This window comes from Cicer arietinum, chromosome 5 (genome assembly GCF_000331145.2).
Source record: "Cicer arietinum cultivar CDC Frontier isolate Library 1 chromosome 5, Cicar.CDCFrontier_v2.0, whole genome shotgun sequence".
Taxonomy (NCBI): domain Eukaryota; kingdom Viridiplantae; phylum Streptophyta; class Magnoliopsida; order Fabales; family Fabaceae; genus Cicer; species Cicer arietinum.
In genome coordinates, this window is record NC_021164.2 from 56,929,044 (window position 1) to 56,949,427 (window position 20,384).

The following is a 20,384-nucleotide window of genomic DNA, read 5'->3' on the forward strand; positions in this document are numbered from 1 at the left end:
TTATTCTAATTATTATTTTGTAGGTTGTCTTAACGACCAAAAGTCTATTTTTGACTTAACTTTTACGAGGGATGGAAGAGTTATTTCTTAGAATAGTTTTAAGCATACTCTGACAACTATCTCTACCATGGAGGCATAATTTGTTGTTTGTCATGAAGCAACTTGTCAGGCTACGCGGCTAAAGAACTTAAGCTCTCACTTCAAAGTTATTAAAAGCATATCTAAGTCGTATGTGATTTATTGCAACAACACTAGTTTGTACATTTATCTTAACACACAAACTTTTTCTCACTCAAAACATTTTGATATTAAATTTTCACTTGTTAGAGAAAGAAAAATTCTTGAATTTCATACTCGAATCGAAAATCTTGCTACTAAGAAATTTTAGCATATCCACTAACTAAAGATTTAGTTGTCTGAGCTTTTCCGAGACATGTAACCCACATAAATTTAAAATTTAATTAAGTCATTTGACATTTTGAATCAGAAAGAATTTAAATAATTATATATAAATACTTAAATATAATAATTATTTTATGAAATGTGTACAAAACAACATCATCTTATAATCATATACTCTTATGGTAGTTTAGAATAGTAGTTTAGATGTGTCGACCATCCTTAAATAACATATTTATTTGTATTACGTTGATTCATGCTCAAAATATAAATGTTTAACATGTTAAAACTTTGTGTTTTTTATATTGGTTTGGTGGCAGACATCCAAAGAGAAAAAAAGAATTATTATAAAATAAAAAACGGTGTAAAATATACTCGTTATAGGATGTCTTATATCAAATTTTGTATATATAAACATTTGTTGAAGCTATCATTGGTTGTGTATAACTTGGTGGTTGATTATATCCTTATTTTATTGAATCAAACGGTGTTACGGTGGTGATAGTTATGTAGTAGCGGTTGGTACACGTATTCTCTCCTTAATAATACTTGTAATCTACTTCTCTTAAACCTTTCTATGTTCCACTTGCAAATAAATCACACTATATTTTCTTCCCTTCATTTTTTCAATGCAAATAAATTATTTCCTTCCATTTGATAAAATTAAATTGGGCCAAAAATTAAATTTCATACTCATCTCGTTTCATAAATGACAAATTTAAATTAGGCCAAAAATATTTTTTTTGTTTCTTTTCTATTTTTCTTTCTCTTCTGGTTTTTAATTTCATTTTGACTTTAAATTCACCAAACCCAGATGCAAAAATTCAATCTTTTTGTTCTGTGCTGATAGTGGGTGATGCCACTGAATTGAATTTTGAGAGAGAGAAGAAAAAATGGCTTCTTTACATGGTTTTGCTCCAACGTTGAAATTGGGTTTTGCATTTTCATCACTCTTTTCACCAAAACAAAAACACCCTTTGGTTTTCCCTTCATCAAAGAGAGGATTTTCCCTCAAATTCTGTGATGGGTCGTTCAAATTCCAAAACCCTTCATTTCCACCTACAAAACCCAATTCATATATGAGAAAGAAATCGGTGGAACTTGACCAGTTCGTGACAAGCGACGACGAAGAAGAGGAAGAAGAAGAGGAGGAAGAAATGGGTGATGGGTTCTTAGAAGCAATTGAGGAGCTTGAAAGAATGACAAGGGAACCTTCTGATGTTCTAGAAGAGATGAATGATCGTCTCTCAGCTAGAGAACTTCAACTTGTGTTGGTTTATTTCTCACAAGAGGGAAGAGATTCATGGTGTGCTTTGGAGGTTTTTGATTGGCTTAGGAAAGAGAATAGGGTTGATAAAGAGACTATGGAGTTAATGGTTGCTATCATGTGTGGTTGGGTGAAGAAGTTGATTATGGAAAAACATGGTGTTGATGATGTTATTGACCTTCTTGTGAATATGAATTGTGTTGGTTTGAGACCTGGTTTTAGCATGATTGAGAAGGTTATTTCTTTGTATTGGGAAATGGGGGAGAAGGATGATGCTGTTTTGTTTGTGGAAGAGGTTTTGAGGCGTGGAATTTCTAGTAATGAGGATGATCCTGAAAAAGGAGGGCCAACTGGGTACCTTGCTTGGAAGATGATGGTAATAATTTGATAATTCATATCTAGATTTTTTAATTACTTGGTTAGTGAATTAGCCCTTGTTTGAAAATTTGAATATAGTTATTAGTATCTTACAATACATGCGAGTTGTTCGATGCTAAATTGAACCCAATTGATACAATATCTAGTGCATATCTATGGACATGAATCCCTTCTTGGGTCCTGATTCATTATGGTGAATCTCGATTCATAATTGATGTGAATCTCTAGTGTTTGAAAATAGCTCTTGTTTGAATTAGGTTTTTTTATTACTTGGTTGGTGAATTAGCTTTTGTTTGAAAATTTTAATTATAGTTATTGTATCTTAAGATAACACGATTTGTATTTTGATTCGATATTAAATTGAACCCAATTGATGTAAATATCTAGGGTGTATCTATATGAATATGGACATGAATCCCTTCTTGGATCCTGATTTATGATGATGAATCTTTATTCACTATGATTAATCCTAATTCATTGTAATGAATCACTTTCTTAGTGTAGTCAACCGCTTTTTTATTTTTTTTTATCAACTTTGTATAACCAACCACTTTTCTTTTGTCATTTGATATATGACTTGAATCGTGAATTATTTTTTGGTTCATATATGATACATATCAGCCTATAATTTTGTACGTCACTTGTGTTTTAACTTAAAAATGACATTTTTATCGATAGTGTTTGTCACGACTCATAATAAAATTTGATTCATGATTCTGAAAATAGGTATTCCGATTTACGGTTTGAATTTTGAATTGTAACCATGATTTGAATGATTGAGTCCGGTGTTGAAGAACATCTTGATTGCATTGGTTGTTGATCATTTGGTTCCCTTGACTTGTTTTGTTAATAAGAGCTGTAGTGTTTTTGAATTGTTTATTTTGCATTGGCTCTTTATTGCTTTGGCTTGAATCAATCGATGACATTGTTGCTGGTGAGTTGTCATTGGTTTGGTTAGTCTATCTTGAGTTATATGAGTGGATTGGAATAGCTTGCTTGTTAATTTTTAGTTAGTGTGTCTTTAGCGTTTGACCAACTTGATTTTGAATAAACTTGATTTTATAAAATTGATTTGGTTATGTTTGGTTGTATTTTACTTTAAAAGAAAGTTTGATTTAATAGTTTAAATTTTTCTACCTAAAGCAAAGGCTACTTTTGATTACTTATCCTCAACTCAAGGTTTGAAGGAATAGTCAACTTTGGTTTACAAATAATCCAATATCTATATTTTTACCAAAATCACATTTGATGGTAGTTAAAACAATGAATGCAAACAAACTACTAAAATGTTGTCCTACTTTGATTTTAAAATCAAGTTTCAGTACAAGCCACAAGTGCTTCCAAGAATAAGCACTTTTGGAGTTCAGAAACGGTGTTTGGATAGTTTAAACTTTTTAGTTCTGGAATAGCTCTCACAAGAGCTTGTGTTGAAGCTTATTCCAAGTCTCAGCTTATGTTAAAGCTCCCAGAAGAGCTTATGACTTGTGAGCAAGTATCATTCAAACACAAAACTAGCTTATCTTGAAGCAATTTTTTACGGTAAAGCTTTTATGAAAAGGTCTTCTCCTATAAGCTTTTCTAGATAAGCTTATCATATTTGTAGTAACTTTGTAGTACTGATACTTCAGATTGAAGGCGTGTTTGGTGTCTGGCACAACTCCAACTCATTTGATTAAATTTAATCACTTTCATTTTCTCAAATTATTATTGTAGGTGTCTACGTGTTAGTGTTGTGTCAGTATCTCTGTCTGTGTGACTCATATAGCATGCTTTGGCGTTGGCGTCTCTGGCCTATGATGTCCTGTATGCACTTTATGCCATTTTATTTTCTTGGGAAGGGTAAGGATAGGGAATTTATTTTCTGATTATCAGTTGTATTTAGCCAGTTTATGGAATAAATTAGGATGACCAAATGTAGTCATAATTTTTTATTATCAGTTATCTATTAGAATGATAATTTAGTTACATATATATGATATTTTTTCTAGGTTGAAGGTGACTACCGAGGCGCGGTTAGATTGGTAACTCGTTTCAGAGAAGCTGGCCTGAAGCCAGACATCTACAGTTACCTTGTTGCAATGACTGCTGTGGTTAAGGAACTCAACGAGCTCGCCAAAGCTCTACGAAAGTTGAAGAGTTTTTCGAGGGCCGGGCTGATAACTGAGTTCGACCGAGAAGATGTTGAGCTTGCAGAGAAGTACCAATCAGATCTTCTAGCCGACGGAGCGCGATTATCCAAATGGGTAATCCAAGACGGAAGCCCTTCATCAATTCACGGAATCATTCACGAGAGGCTCCTCGCTATGTACATTTGCGCTGGCCGCGGAATCGAGGCCGAGAGACAGTTATGGGAAATGAAGCTTCTAGGTAAAGAAGCTGTTGGAGGTCTGTACGACATGGTTCTCGCAATTTGCGCTTCGCAGAAAGAGGCTGCGGCCACAGCTAGACTGATGATCCGAATGGAAGTCGCGAGCTCGCCGCAGAAGAAGAAAAGTTTGTCATGGTTGTTAAGAGGGTACATTAAAGGTGGACATTTTAATGAAGCTGCAGAGACTGTAATGAAAATGCTTGAATTGGGATTCTATCCTGATTATTTGGATAGAGTTGCTGTTATGCAGGGTTTGAGAAAAAGGATACAGCAATATGGAAATTTAGATACTTATATCAAGCTTTGTAAGTCACTATATGAAGCAAATTTGATTGGAGCTTGTGTTTGTTATTTGTATATAAGAAAATATAAGCTTTGGGTGGTGAAAATGATATGAGAAAATGTGTACTTGGAAAACACTGCCAATTTTCAAACCTTTGGTTTTGAAGGCATAGCTAGAGCACTGGTTTTGTTGGTGCTTGGTTAGTTGTATAAAGTTGTATAGGTTTAATGTCAAATTAATGGACCAATTCTAGTGGCAGTGCAATGTTATAGTAATGAGTATTATGTATGATAAATAATTCGGATCTTACTTATGGCACTCTCATGTGATTATACTCTTGCTTGTTGCTTCAACTTCATGTTACAGTTTTTTTTTTCTCTCACTGGGCTTTGTGGGCTATTGTTCTGGACTTAACATGTTTGAAGTATTAATTTGGTTTATGTTAAATATTTGAGTACTTCAAGAGTTTATTGCTAATTGGTTTGTATTTTGTTCTGTTTCAATTTGGCATTGCTATTGCCAGATGGCTGATACAATCATGTAGAGATTCCAAATTTTAAATTTTTATTTGGTATTCTAAATATTGTATGCATTTTAATTTGGCATTGTTAAGTCTGTAATTTGGATTATATACAATATTTTAGTTCGTGATTGTGATATTTCTAGTGGCTCTGAAAAAAATTGCATTAGACTTAGTTTTGAACTAAATTAAATGTTGAGCTTGCAGAGATATAAAAATTAAATTAAATGATCATATGATTTCCAAAATTTAACTAAAACTAATTAATCTAATATTTATTGATTTGAGATTTAGTTTCACATAATTTTAAAATAGATAACCTAATACTCAAATCAAACTATTATCTTTTGTCAACACTATATCAATATTGATACCTTAAACAATTTATTATGTTTAAATGTATTTTAATAATTATATATATTATTTTGTCCTAGTAGTTAAGAAAATTGTATTAATAGTGTGAAAATTAAGATTTAATTTGTATGCATTGATGATGTAAAAATATTTTACACTCAATTAATCATAACTGTCAAAATAATAAAATAGTTTTAGTTTTATCATAATCATTTTGAAAGTCATATTATGGATGTTTACAATATGCAAACAGTAAAAAATTTTATATTGACAAAACATAACAATTAATTTCTAAAAATTTGAATGTTTGAAAAAAAAATATTTAAAAATAAATTTTTAATTATTAAAATGTTAACTAAAATTTGATATATTACATTTATCTAATATGCGTTAAAGAGTTTTTCAATATATATTTTTTTAAAATTTATGACTTAAATTTTTTATATAAAATATAATATAATTTTTTTTTAATTAAAATTTTAAAAATATAACCATCCCATTATTTATATTCAAGCTCTGCCATTGGAAGCATCCTTTAAAAATTGAGCATGGCCACAACATTGGTGTGATGAAATTAATGAATTAAAAGTTGATCTGAGTAGTAATAAATAATCATCAGACTCAGTCACATTCACCTACCTGAATACTTCATCATATCTCCACTTGTAATCATCACGTGATCATGTACTATGTTCACTCAATATTAACACTCTTAGCAAAAACCATATTATTGTACTCTACATTCATTATGGTTTGACATTTCATCAGAGAAAAGAAATGATAGTTGGTAATTACTAGTTATTACAGTAATCTGGGATTCCCTGACCACTGCAGAATTTGTCAGAAGCACTCAAAAACAATGCTTGGTTGAGCAACATCGATCCTTAATACTGTTCATTCATGATTTGTAGTATTTCATTCTATGCTTCAATATATCTTTTGGTTAATTATACTTTTCTTTACTTCATTTATTCATCTGCAATCTCATTCTTGCATAAATATCAGTAACAACTGGAAGATGTTAATGTTAATATTCATAAATTCTAAAGCTTTTTAGATTATTTGTTAATATTTTTAGAAAATATACTATTTTAGATTTTATTTATTTATTATAAAACGATATTTATTTATTCAAATAAGTAAAAATTACATTGGTCAACAATACAATTCAATGTCTATAAAAACAAAAATAAAAAAAATGTGAGCAAACTCACAATATCTAAACTAATAGCATAAAATGATAAAATATCTATAAATATGATAAAACTTATATATATGAAAAAATTGATGTGTAAAAAATATTCATGTTTTCGGAGCTGTAATGTTGAAAACGTCAAAGTTATTGATTTAATTTGTATTTGATTGAAACTGGTCTATCAATCTGAAATCAAATGAATATAAACGAGAAACCAAAATATCACCACAATAAAGTGGGAAACCAAAATTTTACACTAAGACAATGAAATAACGAGAAAAAAAAATTAAATATGTGTAAAAATAACTTATTTAAATAAATAAAAAATGAGATAAACAATGATTAGATGAAAGAAAGAAAAAGAGAGGAAATAAGAGATTAAGATTGTAAAAGAGAAGGAGACAGCCAACCTATATTCCTCTAAATCATTTATATTTGTCTACACATGACATTTTAGATTAGTATAATCAAATAAGGATTCAATGTACATGTATTGTAACACCATTATAAATATAAGTTGTGTGATGTAAGTTAAACCGACAAAAATTTCAATTTGGGGTTTATTAGCAAAGTAACTCTAGAGATTATATCTATACAAGTTAGACATGAAAAATTTAATTTGTTACGGAACAAATGATCAAAGGCGCATGAATAAATTTTTCAAAAATTCAATGATAGGAATGTCAACTTTTTTTATTAATAATTAGTATTATATTGAATGTAGAGATCAAACACACAATCTTTTTAATTATTCAATTTTTTAACTTTTTAATTTCTAAATTAATCTTATATTCTGTCACCTAGTAAATTAATTACATCATTAAATTTCACATCATCTATTATTTTACCAAAAAGATGCAAGTAAATGATTAATTCAATAGGGTAATTGATTGACTATAGGATTAATCTTACTTCCTTTGAAGTTGAGAATCCAAATCCATTGACCAAGAGAGAGTACATCAAAAAAAGACTTGATTTGTGTGCCACAAAATTATGCATTTTATCACATCATATAAGGAAACATCAACTATATAAAGATTTGCATATATTTGAGGAATAGTTTTGTTAAAGCTAGTTGAGTCATTTTCCACAAGTTGCATTTATGTTTTCCTGGTGGGCACAGTATTATAGAAGAACATGCTTTAGTAGTGCCACATGGTGTGATTGAATTTGAAAGAATGTGATCCTTTTTCTCTTCAGTTTTGCTTTTTCTTGAGATAGGTATATATTCTTGTTTTGCTTATGTTCCTTTAACATTAACCCAACTTTTGTTGACGCAAATACATATTATTCTTTAATTGTACATGCATCTACACACATCCAATAATTGATAGAATCTCTATGCATAATATTATTATTTTTAGTTATAATTTATCTATAAATGAATTATAAATTATAAATTATATAATGGTGTTGCTAGATCTACTGTCCTAACCCATCAATAATTAGGTATCTGACCTGGCTTATTTGTTCAGATTTTGTGTTTTTAATACTTGATTAAGACGTGTTCATGCACATCCTCTCTAAATTCATGTGCGTTTGAGGCTTAGTGAATCGTTTTTTTTTTTTGTTTTTTTGTTTGGAAAATAATATTATTTCTAGTTGGAATTATATGGTGTAAAAATGACTTTATAATTCCTAATTTACCATAAACATTCTCCCCCTCAAGAAAAAAAAAGTAGTGCCATGAATGACTTTGACATTCAACCAATATAAACCAAATAATTTATGGTGAACGGTGATGATGGCAATTAGACAATTTATTCATTGATTTTGTTGGAAAAAACAGAGTAAACAGAGGTCACATTTTTATAAATGAATTTCTGACTTCAAAAAGCTACTGTAACAATATGTTGACTATATTAAATTGATTTGTAAAATTTATAATATGAGTCATTTAATTTTATTGGATAATAAATCACCAAAAGTGTGTTAGTAAACATAAAACATTATTCACTTTATATATCAATCTTTATAGAGTTAAGATTAAATCAAATATTAAGATAATATTAAAGACTGTTCAAAATACATAAAGCCACCCACTCTAAAATTATTCAAATAATGAGAAATTTTAGAACTAATTTTGTGGAGAGTTGAGGGAGGTCCACTCAAATTTTCTAATAATTAATATTTTTGTTATGTAAGTAATTATTATTTATAATATTTTGGTGTTTTTTGGAGAGTGGAGAGGGAGAAGAGAATATATTAAATTAAAATATTAATACCTGTTTGGTGTTGATAAGACCGCTTAACTTAAAAATAATAAATGGATTGGTTACACAACTCACTCCACCTAGTGCACCTTTGCTTAACAATTCCACCTCACTCCAAATGGATTGCAAGTTAAGTGAATCTTAATTTAATTATATGTCATTCTTACTTATAATAAAAACTTGTGCATTTGAGTTTATTTTTTTCAATATTTTCCACACAAAACTTGTGCATTTGGGAACCAGTTGACCAGATTAGCATGCTGGTTCCCAAACAGGAGTGGTTCTTTTGAAGAATCTCTCTCTCTCAAATGGATTTGTTAGTGAAACTTGCTGAGCATTGCAGATTGACCTGATTACCTAAAAAACTACTAGCTACTTTTATATGCACTCTTAGATACACCAATCTTTCATTCCAAAAACACATTATCTAAAGCCTAAGTTTTCTTCACTTTTTTTTATCAAAAAAGAAAATACCAAGTTCAGTGTAATCCCTTTGATCTGAACCATTCATCATAGTTCATAGAAGAACCAAAAAAAAATCATGTTTTTTTGTTAAAAGCTTGAAACTTTTTAGTCCTATTACAGAATGAAACTCCTTTCCTCAAAGTTTCACTCACACCCCAAGTTTATTTTCATTCAAAGTTAAACACTTTAGCACAAAGGGTTGAAAGAAAAGTTCTTAATTTCATCAAAAAAAATGCGCAGTTTGAAGATTGCTGAACGTTTCAAAAGCATTCAAGTGCATGCTCTAAGTTCTTCATCTGAAAAAACCAATGGTAGCAACAAAACCACAGTGTCTGCAACCAAATCTCACAACAACAACAACCTTAAAAAACACAGAACCATATTGTCTTGGTCAAAGAACAAATTCAACACAAATAACTCAACCTCATCATTTTCAAACCTTGTTGTTCCTCTTCAACTACTTTCTACTGACAGTGACACCATTGAACCATCCATAGAACCTTACCTTAAACCTATAAACCTTGTAGAGACTTTATCAGAACTCTATAACCGCATAGAGTTTTGTTTACAGTCTGAGAAAGTTTCACTTTATGTTGAACTTTTCTCTGTCTTGTGTGGCTTAGGAGACCAGAAGTTACTAAGAAGATGTCTTAGAACGGCGCGGCAGAACGCCGAGGATGTTATGTCAAAGGTTGTTTTGTCAGCATGGTTAAGGTTTGAAAGAAGAGATGATGAGCTTGTTGGTGTTTGTTCAATTGATTGTGTTGGTTATAATGTTCTTGAGTGTCCAAAGAAGAATTTGGAAAATGGGTTTTTTCCTTGTTCAATTAATGATCATTGTCAATGTCATGAGGAGAGAAAAGATGAAAATTTTAATAACGAGAGTGTGTGTTTGTTTGATAATGAGGAAGAAAGTGATGTTTTATTTTGTGTTGGGAATGAAGAAATCAACTGTGTTAGGTGGAGAATTGCTTCACTTTCAGAACCATTTAATGCAATGCTTTATGGTGATTTTCTTGAGTCCAAAAAGTGGAAGATTGATTTTTCAAAAAATGGGGTATCCTTGGAAGGAATGAAAGCACTAGAATTTTACAGCAGGACTAAAAGATTGGAACTTTTTACTCCAATGATTGTTTTGGAGCTTCTATCATTTTCAAATAGGTTCTGTTGTGAGGAATTGAAGTCTTCTTGTGATTCTCATTTAGCTTCAATTGTTGAAAGTGTTGAAGATGCATTGATACTTATTGAGTATGGATTAGAAGAAAAAGCAACACTTCTTGTTGCTTCTTGCTTACAAATGTTTCTTAGGGAGCTTCCTAATTCTCTTCATAATTCGAAGGTGATAAATTTGTTTTGCAGTTTTGAGGCAAAGGAAAAGTTGGCTATGGTAGGGTGTGCTTCTTTTTTGTTATACTATTTTCTAAGCCAAGTTTCTATGGAAGAAAGCATGGTATCAAAAATAACAATGATGTTGTTGGAAAGATTGAAAGAATGTGCTTCACAAAGATGGGAAAAGGCACTTGCTTTTCACCAATTAGGGTGTGTACTTCTTGAAAGAAGAGAGTATAAAGAATCTCAACATTGTTTTGAAGAAGCATTTGAATTAGGTCATGTTTATTCTATGGCAGGTGTGGCTAGAACAAAGCACAAACAAGGTCAACCATATTCAGCTTATAAGCTAATTAGTTCAATCATATTTGAGTATAAACCAAATGGGTGGATGTATCAAGAGAGAGCATTGTACAATATGGGAAAAGAAAAGTGTTTTGATTTAGATTTTGCAACTGAACTTGATCCTTCACTTTCATTTCCTTATAAATATAGAGCATTGGAAAAGGTGGAAGAAAAGAAAATAAAGGAAGGAATTACGGAGTTAGATAGGTTTCTTGGATTTAAGCTTTCACCTGATTGTTTAGAATTGAGGGCTTGGTTGTATATTGCATTAGAGGATTATGATAGTGCTGTGAGAGATATTAGAGCATTGTTAACCATTGAGGCTAATTACATAACTTTACATGGGAAGATTCAAGGAGAATATTTGGTTCAAGTTCTAAGTAGTAGAATTCAGAAGAAGAATCAGGCTGAGTGTTGGATGCAATTATACCAACAATGGTCTTCTGTTGATGATGTTGGTTCTTTGGCTATTACTCATCAGATGCTAGAGAATGAACCTGGAAAAAGCGTGCTCGAGTTTCGCCAGTCGCTACTCCTCTTGAGGTAAAACTCTTAGAACTAATTCAAAAGTACTTTCTCTGTTACTTTTTAACTGCCGTTTTTGTAAAAGAATATTGTTTCTATTTATTAATCGATTTCGAAGTTCAATGCAAAGTTAACTATTGTTTTGTCAAAAATATCATCAGCTATTTATTAGTTTTCTTGGTATGTCTACGTGTTGCACAGGTTAAACTGTCAAAAGGCTGCCATGCGCAGTTTGCGGTTGGCGAGAAACCATTCTAGCTCAATGCAGGAAAGACTAATTTATGAAGGATGGATTCTATACGATACTGGCTATCGCGACGAGGCTGTTACAAGGGCTGACAGATCCATTGCAATTCAGAAATCTTTTGAAGCCTTTTTTCTAAAAGCATATGTGTTAGCAGATACAACACTGGATCCTGAATCTTCTTCATATGTTATTCAGCTTCTCAAAGAAGCACTTAAATGTCCTTCGGACGGCCTTCGCAAAGGACAAGTTAGTAATATCTCAATTCTCAAACCAACACTATCGCAAATGTAGTCTTTGTTGTGCAGTGTTTTTAATTGTCTTGTGCAAAATGTTTTGCAGGCATTGAATAACTTAGGGAGTATTTATGTGGATTGTGGTAAAAATGAACTTGCAAAGGAATGCTACAACAATGCACTTGCAATTAGGCACACAAGAGCTCATCAAGGTCTAGCGCGCGTTTATCATCAGAAACATCAACGAAAGGCTGCGTACGATGAGATGACTATGCTAATCGAGAAGGCGGAGAGCAATGCCTCGGCGTATGAGAAACGATCGGAATACTGCGACCGTGAGATGGCAAAGGCTGATCTTGATGTTGCAACACACCTTGATCCTTTAAGGTCATACCCTTATAGATACAGGGCTGCAGGTACTTCATTTACCCTTATGATCTTGATGTATCAACTATAAAACACTGACACAAACATGAAACATGACACTGACACATGACACTGACACATAAAAACTAGTATTAAATGATTAATATGAGTTAATCGCATTTAATCTGCATTTCAAGACACACACTAACTGTGAAATAATTGATTATTAAACTGACATGAAGTGTCACATATATGACTAGTACTGATGGATGAGCAAAAAGAAACAGAAGCTGTAGAAGAACTAACCAAGGCTATAAAATTCAAGCCTGACCTTCAAATGCTACATCTGCGAGCTGCGTTTTACGAGTCGATGGGAGATCTATCTTCTGCTCTTATGGATTGTAAGGCATCTCTTTGCTTAGATCCATACCATGCAGCCACACTTGATTTATATCAAAGGATACAGAAGCTGAAGTTTTAATATAAAAATATGTCCATCAGAAAAAGAAAAAATAACAAATGTGAAGAACTTGGTTAAAGATATCTCACAAGTCAAAACCACCATCTATGAACAAAACTAGAAAGGGATGCATGAAGTACATGATTCAGGTGTAAATCAGAAGATTTTTCACAATAGTAAATACATTTATATATGATGTAGATTCATGTGAGGCATATTCACAGAATTTGACTCTCACTATTTACACATCCTCTTGTACAGTTACATTACATGGTTATTATAAAAAGTTTCATACCAATGAATTCCTACTATGCATAATTTATTCTTCATGTGTTCTGTTTTTTTTCCAAAGATGGAAGAAAGAACAAATAGTCTGTTTCAGATTTCTTTATATGAAAGTAATTGTTTTAAAATTGAGTAAACAAACATTTTGTCCTTAAATGTGTCAGACGTTACCACTATAGTTCTTGAATGTATTAGAATTAATGTTGTCATTATAGTCTGTTAATATATCAAAATTACATAAATATTTTATGTATCAAATTGGTTAATAGAAGACACGGCTGAAGACCAGACTAATTAATAAAAGACGCATTTGTATATTTTTGTAATTTTTATAAAGTCAAGAACTATTGAGACAACACATCCCAAAGTGGGTGACCACTGGAAATTACATAGCACTAAATAGCATTTCATTGATGTCTTGACTATGTCTTCAAATGACAAATAGGTGGAACTTGTTTCCTTCTCATTGCCAATAACCAAAATTTGGGAAAAACCCAATAACATATCAACCGTTTCTCTTGCTCTTAAGCCTTTTTCACTCCAAAGAAAAAACAAAGTTAATGCAGAAAACCATAAAAAGAGAATAATATATAGTAAGCACTCTCCATTCATCAAAATATTTACAAAAATCAATTACTCTACTGAGACAAAATCTGTCTCTTCTATACACACCTTACTTCAGTACTTTAGTTATCTTCAAAACAAGAATCTAAAAATAATTATTACAAAATAAGAAGGAAAAAAATTAAATAAATGACACAAAACTCCATATTCAGAAGTCTTGTTCATATTATTTTCCTTTTTTATTTATTTAGGAGCTATGAATTAATGTCTCATAAGTCTGAGGACATAATTTCAATTTCTGCCCACCAAAGAGGTGATGATTTTGGAGTTGCTCCATCAGGCTCCATAGAAGTGATTTCCTTCAACTTTTTTGTAACCTCTTTCATTGATGGCCTTTTTTCATGATCAGGATTTACACAATCATTAATCACTTCTGACCATTTCTCAACTTCATCTTCTTTCAAACAGTTCATCAAGCTTGTATCCAACAAATCTCTCAAAGGTTGTCCTCTTATATATTCTGCAGCCCAATCTGTAAGAAAGCCATTATCCACAGCAAAAGGAATTTTCCCTGTTATCAATTCAAACAATATTACACCAAAACTATAGACATTGTCCTTGGTTTCTGGAGTGACGTAGTTGATATCAGAACCCTTCTTTATATCAACTATGTCCCTCCAGAAACCTAGGTCGGATACTTTAGCAGCGTAATCTTCGGTTAGGTATATAGAGGAAGATAGGAGGTTTCTCTGAGCAATGGGTGGTGTTAGCTGATGCATGTACTCTAGACAGTAGGATATTCCCATAGCTATCCTCTTTCTCATTCCCCAATCCAGTTTTTCTGTTTCTCTAACTGCATGACATGCATGAATGGTGTCAACACAAAACTCAATCTAAAAGTTTAATAAAATTCTAGTTTAAAAGAATGCAGATACAAAAAACGCAAACAATAGATTTGATTATAGAGTTCAGTCAATTGTGTCTAAATCTCCAATTGCAAATCAATCAAATTTACAAGATTATCCATGAACAAAACAGGACTCACTATGTAGATGCTCATACAATGTCCCATTAGGAGCATACTCAAAAACCATCATCCTTGTGAATGGCTTATTCTCTTCACAATAGCCAATAAGATTAACAAAATTCTTGTGGTTTATCCTTGACAACATCTCAATCTGGAAGATGAAAAGTATAAAAACACAACAGAAATAATTAAAACCAGATCAGAAAGTATGGTGCATTTGCTACATTTTGTTGCTTGCATACCTTTTTTCTGAACTGAGTTTGCATATTTTTTGACCAATCTTTGGATGAAGTTACTGCAGAAGATACTACAGCTATCTCAACTCCACTAGAAAGAGTTCCCTTATAGATAGTTTCATCTTGAAGAGAACCAATAATGTTGCTGAAATCTTCACAAGCCACTACAAGTTCACCTCTTTTAAGACTTGGAATACCTGAATCATAATTACGTGCACAATGAGTATGTGAAAATCAAATAAATACGAAAGGAGGAAGGGACTCGAGGCCTATAAAACTGTTTGAGAGAGTTTATAAAAACAACTTATGACATGACTTTATTAGCATAAGTCGTTTTCCAAGATAGCATATGAAAACACTTACATGATAAATGTCTATCCAAACTGGGCCTAGAACATAAACTTTAGGATCTGTTTGTTATACCTGTTTTTAGAATCTAAAAAACATATAAAAATTGCTTCCAATTAGAAGTTTTTGGAGTAACTTCTTATAAAAATCATTTTAGAACCATGGTGTTTTTAAACAAACATAAAATAGCTTTTGTTGATGTTAAAAATCTCTAAAACATAATGTTTAAATTATTTAATATCAAAATCACTTTTTTTTATAATATATAATCTTGGTGGCTAATATGCATTTTGGTGTATGAAATTTATATCTGAGCCTGTGGTAGTGATGTAAACAAAATTAAGGTATGAAAAATGAATGACCTGTTACAAATGCTTTTCTGAGCTGGCCACTCAACCCTGTAGCCCAAGGTTTCACAGTTACAACCTTACTACTTCTGAAGCAAATAAAAACAGTGAATGACACCAAAACCAACAAGGAGAAGCCTCCAACTGTTGACCATACAATCACAGAATGTTGCTTTTGGTTTTTTGAAGTGTTTGAATTATCTTGGTTTGAAGATGTTGCAGGGGAAGGTGCTGAAATCCAATTAGATTGTTGTGGTGTGGATACATCTGTAGGTGGATCTGATATGAGTGTTAAGTGTTGAATTGGTGCTACCACAGGTGAAGGTGAAACTTCTGGTGAACTTAATGGTGATGGAATCAAAAATGATGGTGATGGTGAATTTGAAGGACTTATTGATGGTGAAACATGTTTAGAAAATGGTGATGAAGATGGTGGTGTTGATGAAAGATTGTTTTTTTCATCACCCTTTTTGGTTTTGTGTGAGTTAGCAGAATTTACTGATTGTAGAAGTTTTCTCATGTATTGTATATGATCCCCTTGTTGGCCAATGTGCCTGTCACAAGAAGTTAATTTAAGACATAATCTTATTAGATGTATCAAACAGTTAATGTCATGAATATGGTTATAATATCGTATATATGGATAAAGTTCATTTTTACTCTTTCTTTCTCAAAGGATTTGCTGCCATAAAGAATTCGATTTTTCAACAACATAATGTAGATAATCCATTCTTGCATAGTGATCTACACAAAGTGGTGTATAAGATACACAAAGTGGTGTATAAGATCATTCCAGAGGCCTTTCAATCTCCACATTGAGTAGGGTAAAAAATATAGAGAATTGTTATAAATAAAGATAATTAATTTAAGTTTTATTCACCGCAACAATTCTAGTCTTTTGAATATAACAGCGATTTTGGTAGTTGTGTCTCATGAAACCAACTTATTTACAGAAAGAAATATGAATATTTTTTTATTAATATAATATATTAAATTTTTAACTTTTATGTTAAATTATAAATTTGCAAACTGTTTAGTAATTTAGTCATATTATATCTATATTAGTTTTTGTCATATTTAAATAGATTATAATAAAATAAAATTGAAATATAATTTTATCTAAAAATTAAATTCTTTAAAATATTATTTTAAATCTAAAAAAAATACTTAATTTTATTGACCTATTAACTTTTTAGTCTATTAAAAAATATGTGTCACAACTAATTTAAAAATTTAATATGAAATAGACTTTTAAATATAGACAAAAATAAAGTCTTAAATTTTTACCACTGTTATATGCAAAAAATAATTAAATTAAATTCCTAATAGACCTTTCATTTAATTTAAAATATTTAATGTTGATATTAAAATATGACAATTTAATGCTATTAATATTTTATGTGAAATCTAAAAAATTAATTACGCTTAATTATATTTTTTATTATTCACAAAATTAATTTATTTTTTCTTTTCTTATAATAGGATGTATATTATAGAGTTGACCCCAGCTTTGAAAGATTGTTAATTATATTAGGAATAGTACCTAGTAAAAACTACACGGCATGTAACTGTTGTGGTTGCATTCCACCATGCCGCATGCTAGACGGTGGCATAAGGAAAAAAACAGCATGCTATATAAGTAATTAACTATATTTTTATGATTTAGATATAAAACAATATTCTTTTATAAAATACCAACATAAATATTTAAATTATAAGATCTAATTAGAGTTTTGTATAAAACTATTTTACATCCATGTAAATTAAATTTATAACGATATTATGAGTGTAGATGTTATTAATTAATTCAAGTTTAATTGGACCTATCAACCAACTAATATTTGAATAATTTTAAGTTTAACTTGTTTCCTTTATATTGTCAAATTTCCATCGCTCATAGATTTGTTATTCATAACCCGTATTCGAAATGGAAATATTTGTTATGTGGACAACACCTAGGAATTGCAACAAACTAAATAATTTCTACCAAACATACAATCATCAATACTTAAAATTAAATAATTTAATCAATAAAATTAATAAAAATACCTTGAAGAAAAATTATTTAATAAGTTTAACACCCTTATTTTTTAATATTTTCAAAACTAAATTAATAAAATATTAAATCGATGATTTATTATCAATTAAAAAATAATACTATATAAAATTAATTATATTAATTTAATAAATAATTTTATGTTTTAAAGTGTCTTAAAAAAATAGTTTTTAATAAAAAAAATTAATAATTTTTACTAAAATAATAATATAAACAATAAAAATCTCATATTAAAATTTATTTTAAACCTTTAATATTTATTTTAAACCTTTGTATTTGTTGCATCGAGTTGAAAAGAAAGAAAGAAGAAGTTTGCTTACAAGGCCACATTGACTCCTTCTTCACCATTCCATTTCCATTTCATTAAAGCTCCCAATGAATCTCTCACCACCCTCTCCTTCATCTTTAAAAGTGCCAACCCTGCACATCACAATTCAACCACACCATAAATCTCACACTCTTTGGAACAATAATATAAGCTCAAAAAAAATTTAATTAAGCAAAAAAATGAAATTGCTACCTTGGGTGTTGAGAGTCAAACACTGACCCTGTTTCATGCTCAAAGAGAAAGACACCATCACCCCAATTACAAGCACCATGCGGCAGAACATTATGAATCTCCACACTTCATTCATTTGTGAGATAAATGAATTTCTTCTGAAACAATTATCAATATCATTTCATTTTTTCTTCTAGTATTACTTCTTATAGATATTACTAAAACAATATAATGATTGATGATAAAAATAAAAAATAAAAAAACTAACCAATATAAGAGGAACAAAGTCTCTGATTTATATGTATAATTAAAATAAATATTTTATTTGAGTTTGCGTTTGGCTTTAGCGGCGAAACAATGGCACGGTTACATTAATTCACCGCTTGATAGATTAGATTGTGTCTTCTATTTGGGGAAGTCACCAACTCTTTTATTTATTTATATATATATGTAAGGAGAACTGTCCTCAACTCATAAAGGCACGTGCACACCATGCCTTCTATCACTATATATTTATTTTTGTTATAAGCTTTTAGCAATTCTAATAGCTATATTGCACCCATTCACAATTTCCATTAAATTATCAATTTGTTACAACTAAATTAATGTTAGCTTAAAAAGCAAGTGAAGAGAAATTATATTGTAAAGACAAAGTTGTTAAATCATAGATTACTACATAGGTGATAAATCTCTCGTGATATAATTTTGATATTGTTGCATTTTTATGATTGAATTCGAATTTGAGATTATTGATTTCAGTGGTTAAATAGGTTAGTTGGACTGTAATTTACCAACATTGATACAAGTTTTGATTAATAAAAATTAAAGTACAATTAATTAAAATAAAATTATAATGCAAAAACATTTTCAATAACTATTGCCTACTTAGAGATAATAAAATAAAATTATAACACGTAACATTACATAAGTGAGGTAACAAATATATTCCTCAGTTTAAAATACTTTTTATAAAGAACAACTTTAGAGATAATAAAATGAGGTATTGCATATAATCATCTCAAAATAAAATTATTTTTTAAACTAATAATAAGGAAGAATCATTATTTGAGTCGGTCTAAATTTGCTCTTAATCATTTTTTTTAATAGATTATCTGTATATTTTTAGTTGTAGATGGGTCGAGTTAATAATAAAAACTAAGTCATAACGACTCGTTTATTTTTAATTATTCTTTTTTAAATTCGACTTATACTAAAATGTGAGTCAAACAGTTCGATGTGATTCATTATCTCAACTATAAATCTTAAGTTCATTTAATATCTTATTAGAAGAAAACAAATGAAATTGATTATTTGTAAGTTAATTATTCAATTTCTTAATTGGGGACTTTTGTTTGCTTTGCCTAGTTCTGTTGCACCAAGGGTTCTTTTCTTATAATCACAACCTTAAATAAATAACTATAGTTAGGTTAGGGGGGTTATATTATATTATCTAACAAATTATCACACACATATACGAAAAAAACTTAATATTAAACTTGACTGCTTATACATCACTCATACATGGACCAATTCATGTTCTTAAATTATTTTTAAAGTATACATTTATATTCTACCAAAAATGTTGAGTACTACATAACTTCCAAATTCGGTTGAAGAGGTCCACAAATCCCACTTATATTGGATTAAGTATATAATAATCTATAAGCTATGTTTTCTTCACCTATAAGCACTGCAAGGGACATAACAGCTAAATTGCCTGAATTCATATAATGGATGCTGTTTTAATAACCAATTACTCTCTCCATCTTAAAATATAAGTAAAAGTGGATAAAACAAAATTAATATATGTAATCTAAAATTTGAATCAAATTACATTAATTTTCTTTAACTTTCATTTATTTATATTTTGAGACAGAAAAATAACGTTACAAATTATTATATTTGCCATAAAGATAAGTACCTCTCAATATATATATATATATATAATATATATATATATATATGACAACCAGAAAATTTCATAATTTGCAATTTTAAAATACCAACATTAAATTCCATAAATTTTAATTCAATGGCTAAATATCGAAAAATTGTTAAGTTAGATATTATATACC

General features: G+C 30.1%; 3 protein-coding genes across 4 annotated transcripts; 2 read left to right on the forward strand and 1 right to left on the reverse strand.

The window, feature by feature from the left end:
- Positions 1 to 904: 904 nt before the first annotated feature.
- LOC101509312 (pentatricopeptide repeat-containing protein At2g30100, chloroplastic) lies at positions 905 to 5,048 on the forward strand. The gene is made up of 2 exons (XM_004500237.4): positions 905 to 2,042; positions 4,033 to 5,048. Exons 1-2 carry the CDS (start codon positions 1,293 to 1,295, stop codon positions 4,807 to 4,809), a joined length of 1,527 nt encoding a protein of 508 aa, XP_004500294.1. The 5' UTR covers positions 905 to 1,292; the 3' UTR covers positions 4,810 to 5,048.
- A 4,006-nt stretch (positions 5,049 to 9,054) lies between these two features.
- LOC101509625 (ethylene-overproduction protein 1) lies at positions 9,055 to 13,249 on the forward strand. The gene is made up of 4 exons (XM_004500238.4): positions 9,055 to 11,659; positions 11,843 to 12,134; positions 12,228 to 12,537; positions 12,748 to 13,249. Exons 1-4 carry the CDS (start codon positions 9,675 to 9,677, stop codon positions 12,966 to 12,968), a joined length of 2,808 nt encoding a protein of 935 aa, XP_004500295.1. The 5' UTR covers positions 9,055 to 9,674; the 3' UTR covers positions 12,969 to 13,249.
- Positions 13,250 to 13,821: 572 nt separating this feature from the next.
- On the reverse strand, positions 13,822 to 18,736 carry LOC101509954 (inactive receptor-like serine/threonine-protein kinase At2g40270). Of its 2 annotated transcripts, none has more exons than XM_004500239.4 (7): positions 18,578 to 18,736; positions 18,331 to 18,467; positions 18,131 to 18,230; positions 15,770 to 16,308; positions 15,066 to 15,256; positions 14,842 to 14,974; positions 13,822 to 14,649 (listed from the first exon to the last, which is right to left on the reverse strand). In XM_004500239.4, exons 2-7 carry the CDS (start codon positions 18,443 to 18,445, stop codon positions 14,066 to 14,068), a joined length of 1,662 nt encoding a protein of 553 aa, XP_004500296.1. In that variant the 5' UTR covers positions 18,446 to 18,467; positions 18,578 to 18,736; the 3' UTR covers positions 13,822 to 14,065. The 2 variants fall into 2 exon arrangements, with proteins under 2 accessions (XP_004500296.1, XP_027190860.1); XM_027335059.2 differs by having other exon boundaries at positions 18,331 to 18,464; positions 18,578 to 18,734.
- Positions 18,737 to 20,384: the final 1,648 nt, after the last annotated feature.

Coding starts and splice junctions, on each gene's coding strand:
- LOC101509625 (XM_004500238.4), top strand. CDS start 9,675: ATGCGCAGTTTGAAGATTGCTGAACGTTTCAAAAGCATTCAAGTGCAT. Junction 11,660..11,842: donor CAGTCGCTACTCCTCTTGAG/GTAAAACTCTTA, acceptor CGTGTTGCACAG/GTTAAACTGTCAAAAGGCTG. Junction 12,538..12,747: donor TTATAGATACAGGGCTGCAG/GTACTTCATTTA, acceptor ATATATGACTAG/TACTGATGGATGAGCAAAAA.
- LOC101509312 (XM_004500237.4), top strand. CDS start 1,293: ATGGCTTCTTTACATGGTTTTGCTCCAACGTTGAAATTGGGTTTTGCA. Junction 2,043..4,032: donor ACCTTGCTTGGAAGATGATG/GTAATAATTTGA, acceptor TATTTTTTCTAG/GTTGAAGGTGACTACCGAGG.
- LOC101509954 (XM_004500239.4), bottom strand. CDS start 18,445: ATGAATGAAGTGTGGAGATTCATAATGTTCTGCCGCATGGTGCTTGTA. Junction 18,231..18,330: donor TTTGACTCTCAACACCCAAG/GTAGCAATTTCA, acceptor TGTGATGTGCAG/GGTTGGCACTTTTAAAGATG. Junction 16,309..18,130: donor GAAGGAGTCAATGTGGCCTT/GTAAGCAAACTT, acceptor TTCTTGTGACAG/GCACATTGGCCAACAAGGGG.